General features: G+C 45.7%; 1 protein-coding gene across 1 annotated transcript in view; it reads right to left on the bottom strand.

Moving 5' to 3' along the window:
* Positions 1–18,180: 18,180 nt before the first annotated feature.
* LOC8023860 (lipase member M-like) overlaps positions 18,181–26,151 on the bottom strand; it is a 77,913-nt gene continuing 69,942 nt past the window's right edge. Inside the window, exon 7 of the mRNA XM_040211490.1 lies at positions 18,181–18,423. Within this exon, the coding sequence (XP_040067424.1) occupies positions 18,181–18,423 (243 nt within the window). The remainder of the gene's footprint in view (positions 18,424–26,151) is intronic.

Genomic DNA, 26,151 nt, shown 5'->3' with positions numbered 1-26,151 from the left:
TGAATGATATTTGTGTGCCTTTTATGGACTTGGGTTCATTAATAGAAAACTTGGGGTGTTTGCATTGTAACGCTTTTGAGCAGTCTCTTTTTGTATGTGGCTTACAGTCCGCTGATGGCTGGTGATCGGTACATGCATCAGCTCGGTTTGCAAGTAGCCCCTGACTACTGAGGGGCGATTTTTCGTGTGTCTTGCTCGGTAATGTAAAGAGGAAATACATTTGCAGGCCTGCTGGTTGCCCGCCCAGCCGTGTTGCCTGGAGTGGAGATTCTTCCCGGTGCTTCCTGTTTCTCAGATTCATTTGTTGAGACTCGTAAGTGTGATCTTTATAAAAAGGTTCAGCATAGTAGACTTCACAGAGATACTTTATTTGGCACAAATTTGACTGGGGACCTAATTGAAAGTTTTAAACCAAGCAGGTGACTCCGCCATCCCAACACCATCAGTCTTGGTACCACTATACCTGGCACAGCCAGTCCTGCCACTGCCAAATGTGCCAAATGAGCCAGTGAAGGCGAATTATGTATCCCGAGACAGAGAAATAGTGAAATACGCGGACATGATCCCAGACATCTGTGTACGTTCGTCCTGTCTGGCCTCAGTCGTGGTGTGCAATGCATCATACTTCACTGCACTTGAAAGCATAAAAAAAAATAAACAAATGGGTACGACAGGCGCGCAAGTTCGGCGGAACCGAGGAGGCCATTTGCAACTGATCTGCACGCAGAACTGACCGATCACACCTTTATTTAAAGCACGTTCTTTACTGAACCGCGCAATAAAAAACGACAAGAGTATCTCCTCCGGCGAACATTCAAGTCAACTCACGCCTGTGCGTAGCTTCCTGTGCTTTTCTAGAGATTTGGTTAAATTCCTCGAGCACGGCGCCAGCTGCCAGCTGTTTACTGCTGCACATGGTAAAACCCGCGACGGAACCAAAAAAGACAGCCGCGATAATTTTTATCTGCCTCGGGTTATAGTAGGTGCCTACCAAGGTTGCCTGTACTCTTTCGCAGTGTTTGTTTTGTGCCAGTTTAGGCGAACTGAGCCACACGCCTGTTTCGACCGGTTCAAATTTGAATAAATGATAACCAAACCCACAAAGAACACAAGTTTCAAGTACTTTTCGCGATTTTGGAAGTGGCTTTTACTATTGAACGACTGCATGCACTTGAATGTTCAATTTAAGAGTTTATAAAACGTGACTACCCCATGCTTGTCACCTTCCAACAGGGTGGCAACGCTCAATGGCTCGAGCCCAGTGTGTAGTTAAGTAAGCCTGTGGGGTAGTTACAGCCGTCGAAACGCACGATGACTAAGGGAGGGGGGGGGGGGTGCTCACTTTTTTTTAGAGTGCAAGCGTCATTCCTCGAGCTAGTCGCACTTGGCGCAGTATTCTTTCCACGGTGACGCCAGCCTTGAGTGTAACAAGAACAGTCCGGGTACTGGACTCGATTACTTCATAGCTGGAATACGCCACTTCTCCCTCGTTATGGCAGTTGCTTTGCCGTATGACGAAAACGTGGTACGCACGCCTCGTCATCTGAGTCATGATGAGGCAACCAGTGAAACTTCAGGCGAATATTTTGGCTATTGGGATCAATTACGATGCTGCGCCGGTTCTTCAGCACGAGTTTCCGGTCTTAAACAAGTTTTTTCTTGCTTTCGCTGCTTTTGAAGTTCGTTAGGCACATGCGGTTAGCCGAGTAGGACACGGAGTAAAACCAACTTGTCTAGCATGCAGGCACGCAAGAATCAGTGCTTCTCGGAAGTCCTCCACGCAGTATGGGAGTCCTTTAAAGTAGGCATATAAGAGTTTCCATTTTAAAGCAGCAGGTCCGGTTGGCAGCGGTGGCAGATGAACAGGGCAATCCAGCTCAGCAGAATAAGCCTTAACACCACGGCCCGGCTGGGCCGTTATCGCAGCTCCATTGGACCTTGACAGTCTGCGTCCGTACACTGCGGTGCCCAGAAGTGGAAGCAGGCCACGCAAATCACGCTTGCACGGCTTTAGGACTAGCGAGAGTTTATACGTTTATACGTTTCGCTATCGCGTTCCACTCTTTATGTGATGGGCATGGAGTACTCGTTATGGCTGAATGTGGTTGGCTTCTCGTTTATGTTGCCGTGCTGTAAGATCGGGGGGGGGGGGGGGGCATGCGGTACTCTGGTTTAAGGCGGTTGATACCGACCTTGCCTTGCAGGTTCGGGTATGCCAATGTGAAGTGTTTGGCCATTCTTGCAAGACGTTCATAGGGGCCTTCGCGAGCTGGTTGAAGTAATCGTCGTGCAGCATCATGTGGGCATCATGTTGCACAAAAACATGTGTGACAGGAAAGGTTTGGTCTAAATAAGATTTTCTTCTCTCTGGGTACACGTGTGTGTGATGGACGAAGTTTGGCCATATGGGAGCGCAATTTCTTCAAGTAGTCCAAAGGATCCGGCCGAAAACTTGATGGTCAAGCACGGAAGATATCACTTGGCAGGCGGAGGGGTGTCCGGTAGACCAACTCTGCTGCGCTGCACTCGGGTCTCACTTGAGTGAAGCTCTAATTTCAAACGTTACGAGGGAAGGCATTCCTTCCAGGGTGTCGATTGAGAAGCAATGATGCCTGCTTTGAGCTGTTATGAAAGCACTCTACAAGTCCATTCGCACTCGTATAGCATGACGTCGTCGACATGCGGTGAAAGCCAAACGGTTCTGAGAGTGTTTTAAACAAGGTTGATAGGTGGTCACAGTAGCAGGGACGCGTAATCATGCAACCCATGAGGTGAGGAAAGCTTGCGTGTCAGATTCAACGGTGATCCCGTTGAAGGGATCTGGTGAAATGGTAGATTAAGGTGAAATGGTTATGATAACGTCGAGAGGGTGCAACGGGACCAACCACGCATGTCCATTTATATGTTGGTGAAGCTTGCGTTGGGCAGTTGAGATGTCGGATTTCGGGAGATTGTGTTACGGTGGACTTGGGCGCACTAACCAATCAATTCAGGTCTCTAACTCTTGCCCGGACATGGGCGACTTGAATAAAGGTTCACTATATCTCCCTCACAAAGCCTGGAAGTATTTTTAAAGGGTACGTCAAAGCATTTCAGAAATCCTGGTAGGCACCATAGACGGAGTTTAAACACGGTCGGAATACGGTATTAAGCCTCGAATGCGCCGTGCGTATGCGCAGCGCCTCAGCACTAGCCGAATGTCCTCAAGCGCACGACGTCCGCATACAGAGTTCTGCACGACGTCCACCGCGCGTACGCGGGCGTCGTCCTCGACGTCGGCGTTGAGGTCGTCCTAGAGGTCGTCCCAGACGTCGCTTATGACGTCGTCCACGACGTCGCCCTAGACGTCGTTCTTCATGTCGTCCTGGAGGTGTCCTGCGGGTCGTCCTGGAGGTGTCCTGGATGTAGTCCTAGAGGAGGTAGTCCCAGAAGAAATAGTCCTCTAGATCGTCCTACACGTCGCCTTCGACGTCGTCCTCTAGAACCTCGTTTTCGACGTAGTCCTAGCAAGCAGATAAATCTGCGCCAAGTATGCAGAGAGCGCGAGTAGGTACGCATTCAAATTTGGGCCCATACTACGAAGGAATCACTCATGACTGCTTCGCAAGCAGATAAACCCACGCAGCGGACACACGAAGCGGCTGCACGTAAACATTCACCTTTGCGCCCAAGCTACGAAATTGTTTTTTTAGTTAGGCTAGTTGTACACGGCCAATGATGATGGCGAAACAACTTGTACCTGAAACGATTACATAAATATAGATAATGAAACGATTACACATAGACGGAGCAATCACTCAATTTTGAAGTGGCGCGTTGCAGTCTTGTTCACGTTGATGATTGCGTCGTAAACACTTTATAAAATAAAGTGTTTACTTCAAAATTGCGTCGTTGTATTCACAGTGAGCAGCGCCATGGGACTCATGATGAATGTTATCGAACTTTATTGACAACCAACATTAGTGGTTTCTGAATAATATTTTGTTTATAATTTTGCAAACCTTGAATACCATATCTCCAATAAGTGATAATGCCGCGAGCGAATAGCGGAGTCAGCAGCCTGTTTGACTGCCACGCCGACGGCTGGAGTTCGATCCCCACCAGCGGTTGTCATTTTTATCTCTGTTTTGTTTACAAGACTGGTATTTTCTAGATGACTCGGGAGTCTTGTTGTTTGTTCAAGCTCGGAAACTTCGAAATACCCACGCGCCCTTAAGAGGAGCTTCGCGTGGCTGCTCGAGTCAGTCGTCCAATCTTTGTTGCTTTGTTTCTCGGCACAAGTTTGACGCATTTAAACGTTAATTTTCAGCTGTATTGATCAAGTTTATGTTTCTATTCGTAAAATTTTGGTGCGGGGTAACGCAATCAATGCCTACGATGAATACCGCCTGTCAACACGATAACTCCGAAGATGACCACGGTGAAGGCTAGGTCCCCGTAAACATCCAAGGATAACTTCAACAGCGACTACAACGACGACCTCAACTATGGCCTCAAAAGCGCCCCAGACTATGAACTCTACCAATTCCCTGGCTACGACCTCGACGATGACGAGGAGAATGAAACAGGCAACGACTTTTATGACCATCTCCGGCTATGACCCTGACAACCAACCCGACTACGGCCGGGACGACTAACGGTGTTGGCGACCTTTACGACGACAGTGACGACTACACTGACGATCACAAGGCCGACGACTCGAATGACGACATGGACGACGATCCCGACTACGACTTCAAAGGCAACCCTGACGACGACTTCGACGGCGACTCAAGGACGACGCGGACGACGGCTTCAGCGACAACCCTGACTACAATCATGACGACGCACTTGATGACGAACCCGATGACGATACCGAAGACGAGTGTGATGTCGATCATGAAAAGTAACAGGACGACGACGCTTGGTTCGTAACTCAACGAGCGGAGGAAGTCCTCCAGCTCATCAGCATTTTGACTGAAGCCGCACAACTTGTTAACGATGGTCTGTGCCACAAAGCCTGGCAGTTCGACGACGGAGCCATAGAGTACCCGGTCGCAGATTTGGAGCGTGAGGATCTTGTAGCACACAGCATCAAAGAACCATTTCTCGGGGAACCTGGACGTCCACGTACAGCTTTTGCAGCGGCGAGGACTCGAAACACACTTGCTCGCTCGGGAGAAGTGTATTTCGGCGCCTCGCCGCAGCGGGACGCTAGTCACGCGGCTCTACTCTCATCCGTTGTCTGCCGCTCCACTTTTTCCATTTCGGCGGCCGCTCCTCGTGCCGATCTGCCAGGCTTTGTCAGTATATAGACCTATGCAAAAATCACATTATGCGCCCTGCCATCTTTGCCCGCTGTGCTGCGGTACGCCTTCTGAGGATGCGCTGGTGATCTCCAGTGCGGTACCTCGGACGCTGTGCGTGCGTTCATAGCTTAGTGACAGCATTTTGGGTCCAGGTGGTAAGCGGTGGAAAGGTCTTTTAGGAGGCTATGACTGTACAATCTTTGTAGCCCCATGGCCCAGTTAGACCCCGGCTAGCAAAAGTGGATCGTAACACTAATTTCTTGGCTCAGCGAGACACTGCTAAAGTGGTGCTTCTGCCTCAAGGTTATTCGCTACCTGAATGACCTAACCGCAAGTCGCTGTCCGACGGAACATGAACATTGTCACGCCGCCCTCTGCTACCCGAAGGTGATTCATATCGTCCTACTCAAACTGAACTATGCTCGATAGGACTGTGAAAATTTGTGTTTCAGGCGACTCTGTAGTTTGTTTGTTTTGAGTTGTAAACTTGTTTTGTTTTGAGTTTTAAATTTCATTTGAATTGTATTCAGATGATGCGTTTTTGTTTTCAAGAATAGTGTAATGCCGCCTGCAAATAGCTGAGTCAGAAGCGCGCTCGACTCTCTCGCCGACGGCCGGAGTTTGATCCCCGCCAGCGCTGGTCCTTTTTATCTCTCTTTTGCTTGCATGATTGGAATGTTAAAGATAACTCGAGAATCGTGTTGTTTGTACGAGCTCGGAAACTTCTAGATACCCACGGGCTCACAAAAGGAGCTTCGCATGGCCTGCTTGAGTCAGTCGTCCTTCCGTCGCTGTTAAAGGCGGTTTTTGTTACTTTGTTTTTGTGCTCTAGTTGACCGCATTAAATGTTCACTTTAGGAATTTATTGATAAAGTTTATGTTTTTATTCGTGAAAATATGTTTGCACCAGTATTTAGGAGAGCGCCATCTGGGACGCCGAGCACAGTAACTGTCATACGAAGCTCGATATAATTAGTCGTGGGTTCATTTCTACGTACCGAGTGGAAACGTATTACAGGTTTTCCTGGCTAAAATATTGCTGAGGTTGACGTTGCTCATTCTGTGTTGCCCACACTGCGCTGTGTGCAGGTACATATATGTCATCATCTCTTTTTAGAGCGCAGCTCTTACGCGCCCGTTTCCGGGTTCAGCGGCATCGCCGTCGCCGTCGGGGCTGCCACGCGTTGCATTATGGTACGTTTCCCATAATGACGTCAGACGGGACGTCACGTGGGACATCACGAGGGTAAAACTTTTGCGGTAAAAATGGTGGGGAATTTTTAAGCTAAATTTAACGGAACGATTTCTTCGCTAAATTTAGCAAGGAAATTGACGTCAGGTGGCCTCAAAACCAATTCAGTTTCCCCGCTAAATTTCCCGTTAAATTTAGCGTGAAAAATTTGGTAAATTTCCCGCTGAATTGGAGGGCGGCGGTAGAGGAGGAGGGTAGGGAGAGAGGGACATACCTTCCGCACCTCTCTCTCCTTCTCCTCAAGAGCTGCGCTCTAATTCGGCATAACAGATAATTGCAAACGACTTTCATTTTTCGTTTTCATTTTCGTAACGTTTGGTAGTTTTCTCAAAGTTCACTTTCGACGGTATCGATAGTCAACTAACAGGCAACTATCGCTGGTCAATAGCGCTATCGATGGTACTATAGACAAGACTTAACTCTTAATGTTCGTCTACTAGTGATGCAAAATAATCGATAGTCGGCTATATATAGTACTATTAATAATATCATCGGTTGTCCACTATCGATAGTACTATCGATGGTTTTCTACACTATCGATAGTTCTGAAAAATTATCCACAGTATTGATAGTCAACTTCTAAATAGGTTTGCATCACTTCGCCAGCATTAAGACCGCCAGCTTAGTGTCTCGTTCTATGTAGCTTATGGAAAGTGCATCCGCGCTTCTGTCGTCGTCCGGCATAAACAACGTCCTTTAGCAGTAGGAAGTTGTAAGGTAAAGGAAGCTTAGGTAAGAGTGACGAAGCTTCGCCTGTACTCGTTGCTCCGGAACGGACGTGTCGTGAATGAGGGCGCCGCATTTGCAACTGGCGCCTTTCCTTTACGGAAATAATGGTAAACAAACACAACAGGAAGGTCGAGTGGAAATGCGGAAACAAAATCATTACAGTACGCTCGGGTGAATTAAAAAAGTGCCTCGCAAATGCAGTTCATATGATAACATGAAAATAACTATGTAGAAAGTAAAACGAACCCAGTTCGAAGCCATCCTCCCACACTAGCAGCATAAAACGTGTCGCCGCCAGTGTAAAATGTCCCTTGCTGCTACCTGTCTCGGAGAGTAAGAAAACGCACTGGTTCGTCAACACGGAATCATTTACTGACTGCTATCGCCAACCGCCACGACCCAAACGCCCCTTCCCATATGCTGCACCGGCCTTCCCAATGGGAACAGTGGACACACACAAATATTTCGGTCGCTCACCAATCGCCAGTGTTTACGTCTCTTCTCGTCATTGTTTTTTCGGCTCCTATCTTCGACCAGTCGCCTAGTTGTGTTTGGAGATTTGTATTAGTCCTTTGTCCCTCTTGGTCCCCATCTACAGGGATTACTATCGTCATTCTATTCCAGCTCACTTGCACCTTTTCATTAATTGCGATATTATCATACTGTATGCACGGTTCCCAGTTTTTTTTTTTCTTTTCTTTTATGTCCAAAGCCTTAAGTGTCCCATTACTCGAAAAGGCGGCGTAGGCGTTGTGCCCCTAAGATGGCCATAACAATAGGTCATCAAGCACGCCCCGCTCAAGGTCAAAGCGGAAGCGCCTCAGGAATAAAGCACAAAGAAAAGCAGAGCAACGCAGATGCTTCGTCACGGAAGCCGTGAAGTCGGCGGGGGCGCCGCGCCTGCGCAGTGGGGGAGCGTGACGTCCCCGCCGGAGTGCCGTGTGCAAAAGCAAGACTGCACTGCTTCCAGGAATGCGCTGCGTGTAGGTATGCTTTCGCATTTCTACACATATGCAGTCTTAAGTGTCTTACGCGTGTACTTAACCGAATATACGTCCTGAAATCACATATTCTTTTTTTTTTAACAGTTAGTATGTTTTTTTGGGAACTCTAGGCAGACATGGCGCTTAAAGGGGCAAAGCAGGAACATGATTCATCACGGGTGGAACCAGTTGAACAAGGAAAGAAGGAAGTATGTATAATAACCAACTAGCTCAGCCAGTGTTGTGCGGAACGGCTTTCGAAGCAACGGCGTTCCCGTTAAGCGTTTCTTTTTGGGAGGGCTGAGAAAACGCCACCGTTCCTGTTTGCAACAGTGGAACTGGAACGGGAACTCGTTACATTGTTGTGAAACTAAAAAAAAGAAAGTCGTTTTTTCTTCCGTATTTCGTCAAGGTGGATAATTTTTATTTTATTCATAAAATGAAAAAAAAATTTAGAAAATATAAAAACAATATAATTACGAAGAGCAGAATCTCGTTAACTTTTTTGTTACATATCTTAGGGTTTATTGTGTGCTGTCCTCGCTTGGTAACAGTCGGATGCAGACGAGCTACTGGACATTGATCCTTTTTTAGTGCCCTAGATTGCGGTACAAAAAGCAAACCTTTTTGTCCAAAGGAAAAGGCACAGGATAGAGGGCCGTCTCAAACTGGGGCACTTTCTTCGCTTCCGAGATTCCTCATACCTCCAGAATAAGGGCAAATACAGCCATCGCTGAACTTCCACAAAGATGCCTACGGTTTTAACAAAAAAAAAACATGTTACCAGACATCGAACGTACCCTCTTATTCTGAACATTGTTCACTCAAAATATGCACAAAAATTATTCTTTATTCTTTCTTCTCCATCTTCAAACTGGACAGCGAATCTAACCTTCACAAGGAAGGACTTCTAGTTTTCAAGGCTAACCTTCCAAAAGCCCTACCATCTCCTTCACTTGCTCGTCCTACGGACAGCAACATCATGAAGCAACTTTTGTTAAGTTTCAACAAGGGCCTTTGTTACATTCAAACGTGTGAGGTAGTTGTAAAACGCTCGTGAAATGTGGGGTAACAGTACATTTGGCTCGTCTGAATCGCCCACCACAAATATGGATATAGTTTACAGCTGAGATTTTTAGAGGTTCTTCAGCATAAGCTTGTCTTCTTCTGGTATACTTCCATCATGACATTTAAATTTGTTTGTTGCCATTTAATGATGTGTGTATAAAACGCTTTGATTTAATTATATTAGATAATTGGAAAAATACAAATGAACCACAGATGTAACGATACGTGCCATTTCTTAAACTGTAGCGGGGCCTAGTTATTTTCTCATAGAAGAAGCTTGTAACGGGAATGCAGTTAAAAAAATAAGAAGGAACGAGGAAGGTGGTACCACACTGAGCTCAGGTCATTCCCATATTCAAAACATAAGTGTTAACTTCTGACTAAAATAATCTTACAGACTCTTGCGTTGGTGGTGTTCAGTACACCTTTTAAAATCTAGTTTTTTTATATCATACCACGCAACAGCAAGCAAAGCCATTCTGTTAAAAACCTAAAACTATTGTGGCAATCACCATAGCTTAATACCCTCGTTACACTAGCGCTCTCAGCTGTCATTAAGCCGACGATCATTGGCATATCCCAACTGGCATTGAGCTATACTAAGTTGTCCGGTATCGCACGGTTAATAGGCCGAACAAACCCTTTTGGGATTCGCGTCAAAAAACACAACTGAAACCGAAACGAAACCAAAAATTTATGTCACTTTGCCTTTTTTTGTTAAGTGATTTAAATGAATTAAATGCACACTTTCCATTTATTTTAAACTTTTAAAACAAAATAAAATGAACCTTTTGCTTCTAGAGGGAAGAAATAATATTCAAAACGTTTTGCACGAATTGAATCAAGAGATATATAAAGAGTCTTATTGGCATTGACATCACACTGGCCGCACCAGGGGGGGGGGGGGGGGGGAGGAGGGAAAGGGAACGCGGCGCAAAGCGGAGGCTGCCATATTAAAACCGCTTACGTTGCCAGCGTAGGTTTCGCAGTGGAGAAGTTGCTGCCATATACGGCGGACGAAGTTTTACTTTCTTTTTCGTTTTGGAAAGAATGTATTGTTGTGTTATATAAGTCCTCCTGCATACAAACAACGAAGTTTAATTATATTTGTCTTGTTTACTCGGCTTGAAACCCTAAAAACAGGTTTTGGCAACTTATTGCTTCCATCATTTTGGAGTACGCAAGGCACTTATCTCGCTGTTCTGGTTTCGGTTACGAAAGCAAGGCAAAACGCTCGTAGTTCCCGCCCTCAGTACACTTGGACATCTTCCACACTTTGACACCGGATAACTATACTTCGTTTCACCTTATGTGCGAGCGAAGGCAAAGCGAAGGCACCAGCATTTTGGCGCTATAAAACCTCGTCGTCGTCTGCTTCAGGGAAGCACGGCCGCCCGCTACACAGTCACGCGGGAGAGGAACGTCCGTCGACCGACGCCGCCGAGGAAATAAAACCGCCGTTCCTTTTCTATGTTGGGATTCGCTCGTCACCACGACGCAGCATCCCACAAGATGAACAAGGATTTAGATTTGCTTCAGAGGTCACTTTCGCCGCTTCCTCACCGTCGAGCAGCCGGATCAGCTGACGGCAAGCCTCAGCATCAACAGCCTAGAGCCACTACAACAGCCCAAGTTCACTCACGATGCCGGCGACGCGGGCTTCTGTCAATCCAGGGGCAGACCCAAGGGAGAGGCGGGAGGCGACGGGGGCGGCCGCCTACCCTCCAAACAATCGACCTCCCCCCCCCCCCGCTCCTTTCTTGGAGGGCGATTTGACATGGGTGGATTCCCCGAAATAAAACCAACTCCCGTCCTGCAGGTGGTAGGAAGCTCGGTACTCAAGGACGAGGGTTCGAAATAGGGTAGGCCGCACCCTAGCAGGCGCACACACTTGGAGAACCACTCCGTCGCTTAGACTGAAGTCCGCGGCGGTGGTTTCAAAGCACGGCAGAAGTTAGAACCAAAAGTCGGCGCAGCGGCGCACATCTAGGGGCCGTCGGCGCAGTGTGGTTCTGCGGCGGTTAAAACAAAAGGCGCAACCGGAGTCCTGTTTATCTTGCTTTAGAGTTTAGATTTTCCATCCCCCCCTCGCCCTTCCCCCCCCCCCCCCCCTAAAAAAAAAACAAAAAAAAACGGAGTTCTGGATTCGCCCTGGGTCAACCGGTAGCCCAGCACAAACCGCGTGAACGTTCCAGCTCTTCGTCATGACACGCTGTTGCAGAAAGCAGGGTAAAATACAACTACACGTACCACCGAATCAAATGCACTGTTATTGTAAATATTGGCTTGTGATTGCGCCTTGGTAGATCATCTTATTCGTCTTGCTGGAGACGCAACCGACGGGCATAACAAAATCGTTTGCGTATTCCGCATACCTCGCAAAAGCACTTACCCAGTAACCTTGCGAAAGGCGCGAAACACGGAGTCCGCACCGCCCTGACTTACCAGTCTTTTATTTGCTTTAGAGCAGTTTGTAGTACCTGCTAGTAGGTATGTCTAGTGAAACTGCAACTTGAAACTAGGGATAATGCCAGAGAGAAAAGTGACGAAGTTGAGAAAGCATGCTCGCTCTCTCCAATTTCTGAACTCTCAAGTGATTGTACCATAATAAACTCACCAACACCTTTTTCCAAAATAAAGAAAAAACGCTACGTTCACTACGTAAAAAAATGGTCTCAGTTCATGCATCCGTAGGCAGGTAGGAAACGTTGCCCTAATTTATTCACACCGCATGACGAGCGCAACAAATTCACACGAGATTTACTAGAAAATATCAGTGGTGACTTATGTTTCTCTGAAATTCTGTATGACCGGTCGTTTGCAGGACCGAATCATCTACTCGGGCGGTGTGCGTCGCTGTGCAAACGCCAGCAACACGAAGCATAACAACGGCAGTTCTAGGTCTAGAAACCGTAGTCCATTGTTCAATTAAAACGACGTAATTTTGTTGAAAACGCCCGCAGCTTTTTACTCACGGTATGCGTCGAGAATCTTCCACATTTTGAAACGGAACGAAGGAAGATTTACTTTTAAAAGCGCTCGCTGCGTCCTCCCGGACCAGTTGGACCGGATCAGCTGACGACGACGACGGAACTGAACCCGTTGAATTTTAACGCCACAATAACCAATTTGCGCTTGGTGTTAGTATGGGATTCTACCTCCAAGCACCGCACGACACACCACGAACGTTTCAACGCTTTGTCGCATCGCCGTGTTGCATTAAACCTATCTCTATGCACCAAACAGAACAAGATCGCCGAAGTCAACGGAGCGCTGTCGTGAACCTTGGCTTGTGGTTGCGCACTCGTGGACCCTGTGACTCCCTTCGCTTTCTAAGCACGCACGACGATTACGAATGATACTTTCCGTCTTCCGGGACCATCACAGGGGCACTTCTCCGGTCACGTCTTCGCTACATGTGCTGGCAAACCGCGTCAAACGTGGTTAAACCGAAGCGCCCAAGCAATACCGGCGCCATGTTGAAACTTGAAGTTGAACGTGCGTTGTTGCTACATTTTCTCCGACCAAACAAAAACAACGAAAGCAAACCGGCTCTAGCTTCCAGCGTACATCGGCGTTGCGCCGTGGCCAGATTTTCTCCGTCAGCTCTAACTTAAAGACGACCTACAAATGCAGCAACACTGGTCTCAAGTTTTAACATGGCGGCCCCCACGGAGCGCCGTAAATTCTGAGGAGGGTGCATTGGAAGTGGCGGCACCTTCCCCCCCCCCCTGGGCCGCACTCACCGAGCTTTGGCTTCCGCATTGGCTTCAGCGATGTGCTGTGATAATTGCCGCAATCTTACCTCTTTCGATAAGATTTGCTGCTACGATACTTTCTAGATACCCCACTCATGCTTCGCTGGCGGTGGCCGTGGTCGGCGATGCGGAGGTCGCCGCCATCTTTAGCTCTTTTGGGGCGAACCCCCATTTATTTAACAGAAGTAGACCAGCTCAGTTGAACTCAGTGATCGTTAGCGGGTCAATAACTGTTGGCGACAAAATGTAGCTCTGACCGATCGCGATTGAGTCTAGTGTCGTTGGCTTAATGACAGTTAAGAGCGCTAGTGTAATTAGTTTAAAGTCAGCTATACTGTTGGCAAGACCCAATTTTTTTAAGAATCACCAGAGGAACAATGACTAAAGACTGATTGAGAAACTTGCGACCGCTTACAACTAAAGAGCCGAAAAAGTGGTTGGAATATGATAGCACTCTTTACCTACTTCACGCTAACTTCACGATACTCTAAAGGGTGAAACAAGGAGACGACAGGCTCTTTAAATCGACCGGAAAATTCAGTTTCTTAACCTATCGCGCTACGACTTTGTGCAGCGTTGCCCACAGATAATGTTTTTTTTTTGTAAAATTCGCAAAGAGCGAACTTACCTGAGGAAAAAGTAAAGGAAGAAAAGGGCTTAGCTCCTATGGAAACGCAGCGAAGCCACCGCTCTGCAAACAACACGGCGCCGTTTTGCACGGGAGACAAGAGATGACGCAAGCGGTCGCGACGCCAACTGCCGCCAACGAACGATCAGACGACGCCGAGAACCGCCATAATTAGCAGACAAGGAACTGCAGTCCCCTGTTGTTACCGCGCCTGTTTTTGTTTCTGCAACTGTCGCCGCCTGCGGAGCGCGCGCAGCTTTTGAGTCGAAAAGAATGTCTGCTAAAGACGCTGGCTCTCGGCGCCGTATGCTCGTTCGTTGGCGGCGTTCGTTGCGCCATCTCTTGTGTCCCGTGCGAAACGGCGCCGTGCTCTCTGAAGACCGGTGGCGTCGCTGCGTTTCCATAGGATTTATCTGCTTGCAAGGACAACAGCGATGACATTCTCCTAGAGGACATTAAAGACGACCTCTATAAGAAACAGAAACATTGAGGCGCGGGAAATTGGAAGATTGGGGCAAAACTGTGTCAGCATTCCGTCACTCTCTTTATCAGATAAGGAACGCTCCTATTTAGACAAACGGTGACAGTGCATAGCGATGGCTAGTGAGCACGTGGCATCCAGGTCAAGCTTTTTATTCATGTTTGTTTGTTGTGACAATACAGTATTTATACTCGCTGTTAGAACGAATAAACTTCAGTTGTAAGTCAACGCCTTCTTTGTCTACCCCCTCGTTCTTGTCCGTGTCCTTGCGCTGTTTTAATTTTTAACCATAGGAGCTAAGCCTTTTTCTTTCTTCACTTTTTCCTCAGGTAAGTTCGCTCTTCGCAAATTTTACAAAAAAAAAAGAAATGCACCATCTGTGGGCAACGCTGCACAAAGTCGTAGCGCGATAGCTTAGGAAACCGAAATTTCCGGTCGATTTAAAGAGCCTGGCGTCTCCTTGTTTCACCCTGTGTATGGCGTTGAATGCTTCGTGCGTAAAGCGCGAAACACATGTACGACGAAACCGTCCGATCCGACGTCCGACCGCGCAATACGACGGTCGGAGGCGAGGGTTCTCAACGCTCTCCGATGCTACGAAAACCCTCTCCCCCCCAAGGTCATTCTGGCAGTCCGCACGTCGGATCGGAAGGTTTCGTCGTACATGTGTCTCCCGCTTAAGCGCAGCGCGCGTATGTGGAGGCGGCTCCACTTACGCCGGACGTCTGCATACGCAGGCACCACGCGTATGCGGATGTCGTCTTTGACGTCGTCCTAAAGGTCGTCCGTGAAGTTGTCCTAAACGTCGTCGTTGACGACGTTTAGGTCGCCTTAGAAGTCGTTCATAAGATCGCCCTAGAGGTCGTCCTACAGTTCGTTGTAGACGTCGCCTTTGATGAGATCCTCTACGACGTAGTCCCTGACGTCGTCATAGACGTGGTCATAGACGTCGTCCTTGAAGTCGTCTTAGAGGTTGTCCTAAAGGTCGTCCGTGGGATTGCCCATAGAGGTCGCCCTAGACGTCGTCCTTGATATCGCCCGAGAACCCGTCCTAGAGGTCGTCTTTGATGTCCTCCAGGAGAATTTCATCGATGTTGTCCTTGCAAGCAGATAAATCCACGCCGCGAAAACAAAGAGCGGCAGTATGCACACATTCACATTTGCGCCCAAGCTACGAAGCGATCACTCGTTGCTGCGGCGGAAGCAAATAAACCCGTGCCTTTCATACACGGAGCGGCAATACGCACACACTTATGGTGAATTCCACTCGTAGATCTGGAGCGCTTTCCAAAATCCGCGAGGGAGGCAAAATTCCGCTCCGTGGGACCCGCTCCGAATCGACGAGGGGAAGATAAACTTGCATTTTTGGAGCGACCTCCCCCACACCCCCCCTTCCCCACCCCTTCTCCCTCCGCCGTACAAAATGGCCGCTGCTCGAACTTGACAAGCCCACCAACGCCTCAGCCGGCTGATATTTCCGACGACTAGTAACGACTGTCACTGCTTAGCTGCAGGAGTAACACGCGACACAGGCCGGGCGAAATTATACGTACCGCAGCGCCCATGTCACAAATAACGAAGACGTCCGCGTTCGGCACCGTCACATACCTTTCGGCCGCCTCGAAGCGGCGGGCACGGACATGCAGCGATTGCCAGCGGTGGAGTTCAGATTTGTAGTACAACTTTAATAAACACAGGTAACAAACCATCACTTGCGCGGTCGTTGCCTAACCACTTCTTGCTTTATTTCACGGAAAAACGCCGACGGAATGCAGTGTAAAAAGGTAAACAATCACTGGCTGCAGAATGAATAAGCCTAACCTTGCGTCTGCCTCCGGCTTTTCTGTCGTTCTTTTTCTTGTTCTTCCTCTCACGATCACAGACGTCAGCTCTTACGATTTGCCACGCTCCACATTCCCGGCTTTTTATCCCTGATCTACGCGAGGTAGAAGCGTTCGAGCCGTCACAATCCAGAGTAAACAACCGACGCACCCGAACAGATCCAACTCCACGACCCGACCGGCCCGCCGATCTCTCCAACCTCGCCGCGCATGCGCACCGCCGATTTAGACGGAAATCACGTGGGCCGCTCTGTCAGCTTCCGGAGAGATCCGTGAAAACCCGCAGAGCAAGTTCGGCGGAGTTTGGGGCGCTCCGTGGAGCGCGCGCTGCCAGAGATCTACGAGCGGAAGATGACCAACTTGAGCCAGATCTGCGAGCGGAATATGCGCGCTCCAAATGGAGCGCTTTTGGAGCGCTCGAGATCTGCGAGTGGAATTCACCATTACTTTTGCGCCCATGATACGATGCAATTCTCGGTTTGAGTTGAGCTAATTGGTACATGGTTAATGATGGTAATGAAACAGCTTGAACCTTAAACTATTACACAGGAACAGGGCAAGACAACGAAGCTGTAATAATGGCATGGAAACAGCTTAAACATTAAACGATTACACATAGACAAAGCGATCACTCAATTTCGAAGTGGCATGCTGCACTCGAGTTGACGTCAATTATTGCGCCGTAAACTTAAAAAATGAAGTGTTTACTGAAAATTTGCGTCGTCGTATTCCCAGTGCGGGGCGTCGTGAGGCTCATGACGAATGCTATCGCAATTCATACACAACCTTACATTGCAGTTTCTGTAGACAATTATGTTTCTTATATTGCAAAGCTCGAATACCGCTTTTCCAATAAGTGATATGTTTGCATCAGTATCTAGGAGAGCGTCAATTAGGGCGCCCAGCAACGTAACTGTCATACGCGGTTTGATATACTTAGTTGTCGGTTCATTTTTACATACCACGGAGACAAGTATCACTATTTTTCCTGTTTCGGATGTTGTTGTAGTCAAGGTTACCCAACCTGCGTTACCCAACCTGCGTTGCCCACCCTGCGTTGTGTATCCGTACACATCCGTCATCCCCTCCTTTCTAAATTGTGTTTTCAAATAGAACTCCGTTACTACAGCTCTCAGACAGACCGGAACATCATATTTTGTGCGTCCACTCATATTTCACATTAAAGAAATACAAATTACGTCGGTGCATGGTTCTTAAGATCACAATTCCCTCAGAGTAAATCATACTATCGTCTGCATCCGCTCTAATTTTACATTAAATTGTAAACCGCTTAGGCTCATTCACAGCCATTTAGTTCACAATGATATCAGACAAGAGTATCTGTCTCTTACCACCCCTTTAATTTTAGGCTGAAAAAATACTATTACGTTAATTCACAGTCACCGAACTCCCTATTTTTTCAGACCGATGTATCTATCTTCTCCTTGAAAGTATCTATCTTGTTCGTGTTTTAATACAATTAAAACTCGGCGTACATGGTGCATGAAGTGAACTAGATTAGGGTTGAAAATATTACATTGCATTACATTCGTTTATTTATTTATTAGGCAATACTGCAGGCCCCGCTAGAACCCTGGCAGGCGTGGACATATTACATGAAACGACATAATGAAACCGGAAGTATTACACCTTCAAAAAAAATGCCAGCAATAACAAACAAAATAAACATGCAAGCGGGCGGCTCTAAAAGTTAATCAAGCTTTGACAAAAAGCATTTAGGCTCTGAACTGTCAACGGTCTCTTTCGGTAGGCAAGTTCATACAGGGACGGCTCTTGGAAAGGAAAGGTGACTCTGACTTTTAACATGCAGGCTCTCACCTGCCCAGTCTCATTGTGCTGGTTGTGACTGAAACGTAATTTTGAGCGTGCCTTGGATTAGACTCATACCTACGCATAGTTTTTGACTTCGCTAGACCGGTAGGCACCAGGTGTTTTATTGAGCTCGACAATGTCGGAACACTGCACCTATTGGAAGAAATATACATATATGTATATTACACAAATACGAAGAAACGTGGAGCTTTGAGAAGAAGAGTGGTTTGCTATAATGTGTTCTTAGGTTTGAAGTCGGTGCAATAAAATGTAAAAGAAACAAAAACTCATCCACCAAAGAGCGTTCGAAATCTCAACGTTATGTCCGGAAGTCTTCCATGACGCTCATCATCTTGCGGTATAAGATTGGCTCCGCATTTATGCCCCAACCGAAATCAATGTGTGTGAACTGCTCCTCCGGCACTTGGTAATACTCCACCACGTTAGCCAGTTCCTGTCGAAGGTGTGCCACGTCTTGCTCTACGGCAAACCAGTCGCCTTTACTCCAGTAGATTGCCACGGGCACCTCTACTCGAGACAGCGTGTACCCGGGGGGCTTGGGCTGCGAAAATCAAGGCCTTTCGTGACAGATTATATCCGACAGCGGCAAACGCTACAATGTGATGGCGCCAATCACGCACAGCGCATCGTCACAGCGTTCGTGATATTTGTGAATTGGCCGTAATCGGCTAAGCCAATCACGCGTAGAAAAATGTTCAGGGCATGGCTAATTCAGCATGCGTGATTGGTTGAGCAGGCAATAGTAAACAGGGAAAGACGACGAGCGCCGAAACGAAGCACTTTTATCGCTGATTGTTTACATGGATAGTAGCGCTGGCTGCGTTCAACCTTAACGTGAAACTTAATATGGGGCACGGCAGATTTCGTTCTTTAGTTGAATATCGCCCGATATAAGATTAAATATTTTATCCTGCAATGACAGCGTCTTTATTAATGTTCTCCTTGGAATTCATCTGTATGACGTCTCAAGCGTACTACTACGGAAGGAAATATTACCGATGCTATCTTTTAACCAGACAATAGGTTATAGTCTGCGAGGTCCGAATATATACATTTTGGTATACGTAATACCTATACCCACAAAATTACCAGCCAGATTATGCGAGAGATGACTGCATAATGAATTAATCCACTATTCTATGTTTACATTTTATTAATGTAGTAAAAGCTCCGGGAGTTTTACTCTGCGAATGTTTTAGCTATGCAAACTGCGATGGCAATCACACGGCACATTCTGTTATCGAAATGAAATTTTTATTAGGTCATTTGTTGCGCTTTTCTCTTGACTTTTGCCTTCCTGACCGAAATAAGCTTTGGGAACTCTCTTTGACGCACAAATGTAGGAATACTAAGATCTTAGATAAAATAAACGCGTATATCAGTTGGAGATAAGCAAATTAAGAACGCAGTATGCCACAATTCGCACTGATTTTCAAAAGGCGACGTAATCAGAAGTCAAAGCCACACCTCAATGACGATGACGAGCCCTGCGGAGTTCGCGTAAGTAGTGACCGAAATACGTGCAAATGTTATTCTCTTTAAAAAATAAAATAATAAAATAAATAAAACGAGCTTCTTGTTATTGTTAAATTTATGCACGAAATAATAAACAAAGAAGACGGAGCTAAGAACAGGGCCTATTGTCGTGTCCTGTGATCTGTCTTTGTTGTTTATACTTTGGTATCTAAATTAGGCTCCCTGTTTAACCAGAACTCTCCCAATTTTTCGGGTGTGTATATATAATTCTTAGCTTCAGAATCTAGATATGCTGAATTGTCCAAAACTTACTAAAAAGTGATCATGATTTTGGACAGATTAAGAAGCTTCGACACTTATATGGACCTTCTTGTGTTCTAGAGGCTAGCCAACGTCAAAAGCAGCGAACGCAGTGCAGCGCGCCATAAGCGGCGTGCATCGACCTATGAGCGTAAGCTCGATATCTGCGATTATTCAAAATGTGTGTCCTCTGCAATATTCACAAGCACGCTCGCTCTACATCTAAGACCTTGGGGCTTTTCGTTTCTATGCTAGAATATATTGCGCTGAGTCACGAGGAGTGGGATGGATGGAAGCGGTTAAAGGCAGGCGGGATTGGAAGCCGTATGTATAAACTATGCTTTAGGGAAATCATCGTGGACAATAGCTAAGAGGGGGCGCGACAAATGTGGCTTTTTCTGGGCGTGCGGGCGTTCTCGTTTTTGTATCGGGTTTAAAGGCCACATGAACCTTGCTATAATCGTATTATTGAGGAGCCTTTTGCTATGTTAGAATTCATCTAAGTTTAAAAAAAGTGGATGAAAGTTTATTTCAGAATGTGGTCGGATTTGTTGACCTTTGCCGAACGACGATCTGTAACGTTATTGCATCACGGGCTGTCCGTCCGTGTATCAGTCAGCGAGGCATTCGGTTCAGCGGGTAGGAAGTAAGTAACTTCGTCTTTATTGTCATCTCCCACTCAGTGTGGCGGTGGCGCTAGTATCATGACTGTTACATCTCCCTTTTTGGACGGACAGCCCGTGATGTCTTCTTGTATAACATATCATACCGCTTATATAATATGCATCACAACAACTGAAGAGAACGGCCGTAATTTATATATTCTGCCATCCTAAAAAAAAAAAAAAAACTTTCCTTGTAATGTCAAATTTTAGATCTCAATTTTCTTTAGAAGAAAGTGAGCCGCAGTGCTGAGTGTCAGAAACGACGTCGGGCGTGCGTTCCATATGGACTTTTTTTCCAAGATTATATTTACTACTGTCGGAGAGCCAATTATGTTTGTGCGAAGCATACTCGTTAGACCATTTTATGGGAAAAGAAAACTGTTAACTTATTTGCAAGCGAAGTCGATACCAGGATCGGCGGATCCTGGTATCGAACTTTGTTTAGAGATTTGTCTAGAGATTTGTATTTGTCCTTTGTCGGAACTTATCTCTGCGTGGCGATCTAATTCGCCATTACGCGTTTATTTGGTGCGAGGACGGACAGCCCGTGATGCAATAACGGTACAATGAGAAGAGTCTAATTATTATGAAACTTTAGGGCTGCCTGGAGCTCATTCAAATTCAAATTTAACTCTTTTTTTTTTCTTATTAGAAAGCGACTTCATTTTAAAAGCGTAGGTGACTCTTTTGTTAAACGGGAATGCGAGCCAAGTACGTATGCTGAAGCAGAATTGCGACTCGGAAGCCGAAGAGTTTCAACAATTGAGATTAACCGGGAGTGCCCAAGTTGAGAATAAACCGTTTTGCCCAAATACCTCATTCCGCAATCATCTCATCTTGCGCTTTTTTTTTTTTTAATTTCAACTTGGTATGTGTAGTTTGTGTTGCCTATGGCAGGGTATTTTAGAGGATTGTCCACAACAAAACGCATGATGGATTCATTACTCGAATATCCTTCTTTTTTTTTTTTTTTTGGAAACTGATATAAGAAATATTGCTTTCGCCCTCGAAACCGATGACTCCCAATTGCAATCGTATACCGGCAAGCCGTTGGAAATTCACTGGCATGTCGAGCGATGTATAACTCCTGAAAGCTACCAAACACCATTAAAAAAATATTATTAACAATAGTTCGGAAGCTTGATTCATCATGCTTCTCAGCCAATCATAATCATCTCGTTTCATGCCGAACTCCAACTGCTCTTCCGCGGTTTGCTTTAGGGAACGTATTAAGCTTATTTCTTGCTCTATTTTGATCATTATGTTTTATATTTGGCGATAGTTATTAAAATGTGTCTTTCACTACTTGCTTCTCATTGAGTACGTTACGTTTGAGATGTGGCGTTTGAACTAGACTCTCGGTGGTAACGTATTTCAGTCACTTGTCTTATGAAACTTAATACAGTATTATTCTGCTTTTTCAATAGGTTATTTTTTTGTGTATATCAAAGGTATTTAAATATCGAGAACATAGTCTATCCTAGAATTCGTGCTTGTTCGTGTACTAATTGTCCTCTTTGATGATTTGATTATTTTTTCTGTTACTTTTGCCATTTAAAGTCACACACATGTTTACATAGGAAGTTGTTTGATCGGACGCTGACGAAATAAAACCTTACGTCCACTGTCCACATGCAGATTGCTTTTCTGGAAAGCAGCATTACCTCGGCTTTTATTCGGCCGTCTTCATCTGGTGGCATTTACTTACACACTCAGTGCTTCGTGATTACGCAGCTGCGGGGATATTTGTTTTTGTGGAAATAGAGTATTGACATTTACAAGCAAGAAAAGTTCCCATAACGGTTGAAAATAAACAAGGTCTTGCACAGATTACATCTCAGGAATCATATAGAGAGTCGTTTTAGTCGGCATTGATGTCCTCTTTTGTATTACAATCTTTGTCTTTTCGTGACAAATTGATATGTTTGCAATCAAGTAAAGTACAATTACCTTTCCATACTTTGCAATGTTCTTGGTAATTCCGTAGTCAAACTTTTCGAAGCAGTTGCACCGTACCAACTGCAAAAAAGAGTAGAATCGGCGAGGGTTAGTAAACATTTATGTAAACAACGTATGTATTTGTGTGAGTTGGGCAGGATACAATGCATGTGCAACGAATAAAATTATCTGTGGCATAAAGGGAACTTTAATTGATGTACACACATAAATACTTTTCAAAAAAATATTTGTGCAAAGCATGGCATGCGCTCATGCTTAAAAGCCCGAAAAGTCCGAAATGTTCCCGTTCGACAGAGATGTCTAGTACAAATGAGGAAGTAAATGCCCACCCCCCCCCCCCCTTTTCTACAAGGATTTACGTTGAATATAATTATGTAAGCAGTCTACCGACTTGGAAATGTTTGAAAAATTTGCTGAAGGTTCTACAAACTAGTTTTCAATAAGAGACCAATTTTGAAAACCTAACATTAATGCTAAATGCCTCTCTCACTATAAAATGTCATTATAATCTCCAGATAATTCTGGTCATCAGTGTCTTAATAAAATATACTGAGTTATTCTTATATTTGATAGCAATGGAGCAAGAGAACTTTTCTAGGTATAGGGCGAATAACGCGGAATTCAATATTTCATTTATTTAAAATTCTTCCTTTTTTAGCATGGTCAACTTCAATTGTATACAGGAATTTCAAACCCTACAAATATGTTTAATCTTCAAATATAATATGATTAAAAAATGTATCTTTCCAAATATTTAGCGGATCAATATTTGTTATTCATCAGTCACGAAAAAAAAATAAAATACGTGCGCTGCGGGAACCCCCGCTGCCACTTTGGGTAAACGGAACTGAAAGATACCATTAGGTAATTTCTAAAGAACAAAATTTAAAAGACAGCTAATCATTTTTCTATGTGCTTAATAATTAGTTACCTTCGCGATATTACCCGTGTCTTGCTATGACTTCATGCAAATGTATCTGATATGTAAGAAAACTGAGTGATATGTACTAATCTATTTAATATATTTATTCGTACTCTTTAAATATTCTATTTTTCTAATTACCGCGACATACCAGTTGTACTGGTTTTCTTGTTCAATGCAATTATTTAATTTCGCCTATTCTTGTTCCCTTTTCGTACATCTCTTTAACACAAAGAAATATTTGTGAACACAACGAGTAATAAAGGGACCCTGCAAGGACATTTTGACTAGTTTTTAATTTGCACCGAACATGAGCGCACAACGAAACTTTTCCTTTCTTGAATTTCGCTTTATATTAAAAGTTATAGGCCAAATAAAATTACAGAAACACTCGAAAAATAGCCTTCTTCATGACGTCCTTGGTTGCTTCAATGGCCGTGAACTAGACGTGGGATCGTGAGCTCAGCGAGCGCTCACGGCTGCAGAACTCCGTCTCGACGGCTCGAGAGGGCGACACAAAAGCATGTTCTGCATAGGCTGTATGAAGCGGGCACCCAGGGCGGCTCGCATTGCATTAGCTGCGCGATTTAACATTAATTTGGCATGACGCTTTATTGGCCACAAACGACAGCAAACACGGGGTAGAGATCAGTTCAGAACGGCAGCCACTTCGCGCCGTCATTTTGCCAAACGGCCAAACCTCAAGCCAAAGCTGCTCACCGAAGGCCTTCGGAGCGCTCGGAACCGGTCGATCCTTTAGTTCATACGACTGGTGCGCCTCCTCGTACATCCGGGATTTTCCTACGCTCGCCTGTCGTCGGTGCCTGATCCCACTACACCTTTCTAGTATGCGCCGCCTTTTCTACAGCTTGGGGGCGGTAATGTCGACGGGTCATTTCTTGTTTTGGCACTTTATAAACTTCATTTGTTTGTTTTCTGACCCAAAATACTAAACAAAAACTACTTTTATAAGTAATTGAGACGGTTCACGCCACTTATACTTTGTATTTCGACTATAAAGAGGCTCTTAGCGGTTCTGGCCAGTAGTAAGCCCAGGACCAAAGACGTCACATATCGCGCGCTTTCGGCACCGCGGGTCGCGCCCGTAGGTGGAGGAGGTTTCCGCGTCGACTGGTTAAAATATGACGCGCTGATATTTAGTTACTCTCTCCGTGCCCACTGGCTTGCCCGAACCCCAGGAGACGTGGAAACCGCAAAAAAAGGGCACACGCTTAAATATGATTGCAGGGCCCCTTTAAGACAAAAAGTAAAAATAATCATAGTTACACATTTCAGTCGAGAGCACCACATTAGAGAAGTATTTCCTATTAAACTTCCAAGTTCTACCTCAATTGGCGAGAGCTCCAAGTGGCTGCTGTAGGCAGTAGTGTAAATTGCACGTCGCCAGTCGGAATCACGTTCTACTATACTCTGTTTCACCTTATGATGTACCGCAGAAAAGGCTACAAGCGCGAGCTCCTTGCTCTAGGGCACATCTCGGCGGCGCAAGCTCTCGTGCGTTAAGATCAGCTCCCAACCTTATGAGCTCGCGCTTCTAGCCTTCTATGTGGTACAACATAAGCTGAAACGGAGTATAGGAAGTATTCGCTGGCGGAAATAGCTGTGTGTGCGACTGCTTGAGCGCGTGCTGATGGCGAGCTTCCACAGTTCTTCTGCAACGTGCATTCCGCATCCTCAAGGTTGCCGGTCTTAGCAGCCTATTAATGTTGGCTCGTTCTGAGCATGCGCTCTAGACAGCGCCCACAAATATGGCGCCCAGTGAATACTCCTTATTGGTGACCCAAGGAGCGGCCAGGCTCTTTAAATCGACCGGAAAATTCGGTTTCTTAACCTATCGCGCTACGATTTTGTGCAGCGTTGCCCACAGATGGTGCCTTTTTTTTTTTCTTGTGAAATTTGTCAAGAGCAAATTTACCTGAGGAACAAGTAAAGAAAGGAAAAGGCCTAGCTCTTATGGAAACGCAGCAAAGCCACCGGTCTTAAACAATACGGCGCCGCTTTGCACGGGCGAAAAGAGATGGCGCAAACGGTCGCGATGCCAACTGCCACCAACGGACGAGCATACGACGCCGAGAGCCGGCGTCTTTACCAGACGATCGTTTCGACTTAAAAGCGACGCGCGTTCAGCAGGCGACGACAGTCGCGGAAACAAAAACAGGCGCGGTAAAAACAAAAAAGTGCAAAGCAGACGACTGTCAAAATATCCCGACAAACCATTTGTTAACTGATTATCTGTCCATTCAATATATTTTATTAGTAGGGACGATAAAGTAATGTATTTGCAACTGATATTAAAAACAGCTCGCGCCGCTTTTGAGTCGAAAATATATTTTGCTAACGACGCCGGCTCTCGGCGCCGTACACACGTTCTTTGGCGGCAGTTGGCATCGCGGCCGCTTGAGCCATCTCTTGTCTCCCGTGCGAAGCGGCGTCGTATTGTTTGAAGACCGGTGGCTTCGCTGCGTCCCCATAGGAGCTAAGCCTTTTTCTTTCTTTTATTTTTTCTCACGTAAGTTTGCTCTTTGCAAATTTCACAAAAAAAAAAAGCACCATCTCTGGGCAAGGCTGCACAAAATCGTAGCGCGATAGGTTAAGAAACTGAATTGTGCGGTCGATTTAAAGAGCCTGGCCGCTTCTTGGGTCACCCAGTATTATTATCTTACCGTGCAATAATGGTGAACTATTTCTGCAGGTAAGGTATAGAGAAGCCACCAAGTTATTTCTCCCACAATAAACAGCATGCGATTTATAAAATAGTATGTACTCAGAAAATGCAAAATATAATATTTATCCTCGCAAAAAAAAAAAAAAAAAAAAAAAAAACATAGCACGAAAGGTTTCCTAGGCGTCTAAACACACAATTATATGGCGGCGCATTATTGCTTTTTACATGAAAGTTATCGAATTTGACACTTAAAATCATAGT

This window comes from Ixodes scapularis, unplaced genomic scaffold (assembly GCF_016920785.2).
Source record: "Ixodes scapularis isolate PalLabHiFi unplaced genomic scaffold, ASM1692078v2 PGA_scaffold2__306_contigs__length_199485367, whole genome shotgun sequence".
NCBI lineage: Eukaryota > Metazoa > Arthropoda > Arachnida > Ixodida > Ixodidae > Ixodes > Ixodes scapularis.
Note: the sequence above shows the minus strand (reverse complement) of the source record. Positions and strands in the feature narration are given on the sequence as shown.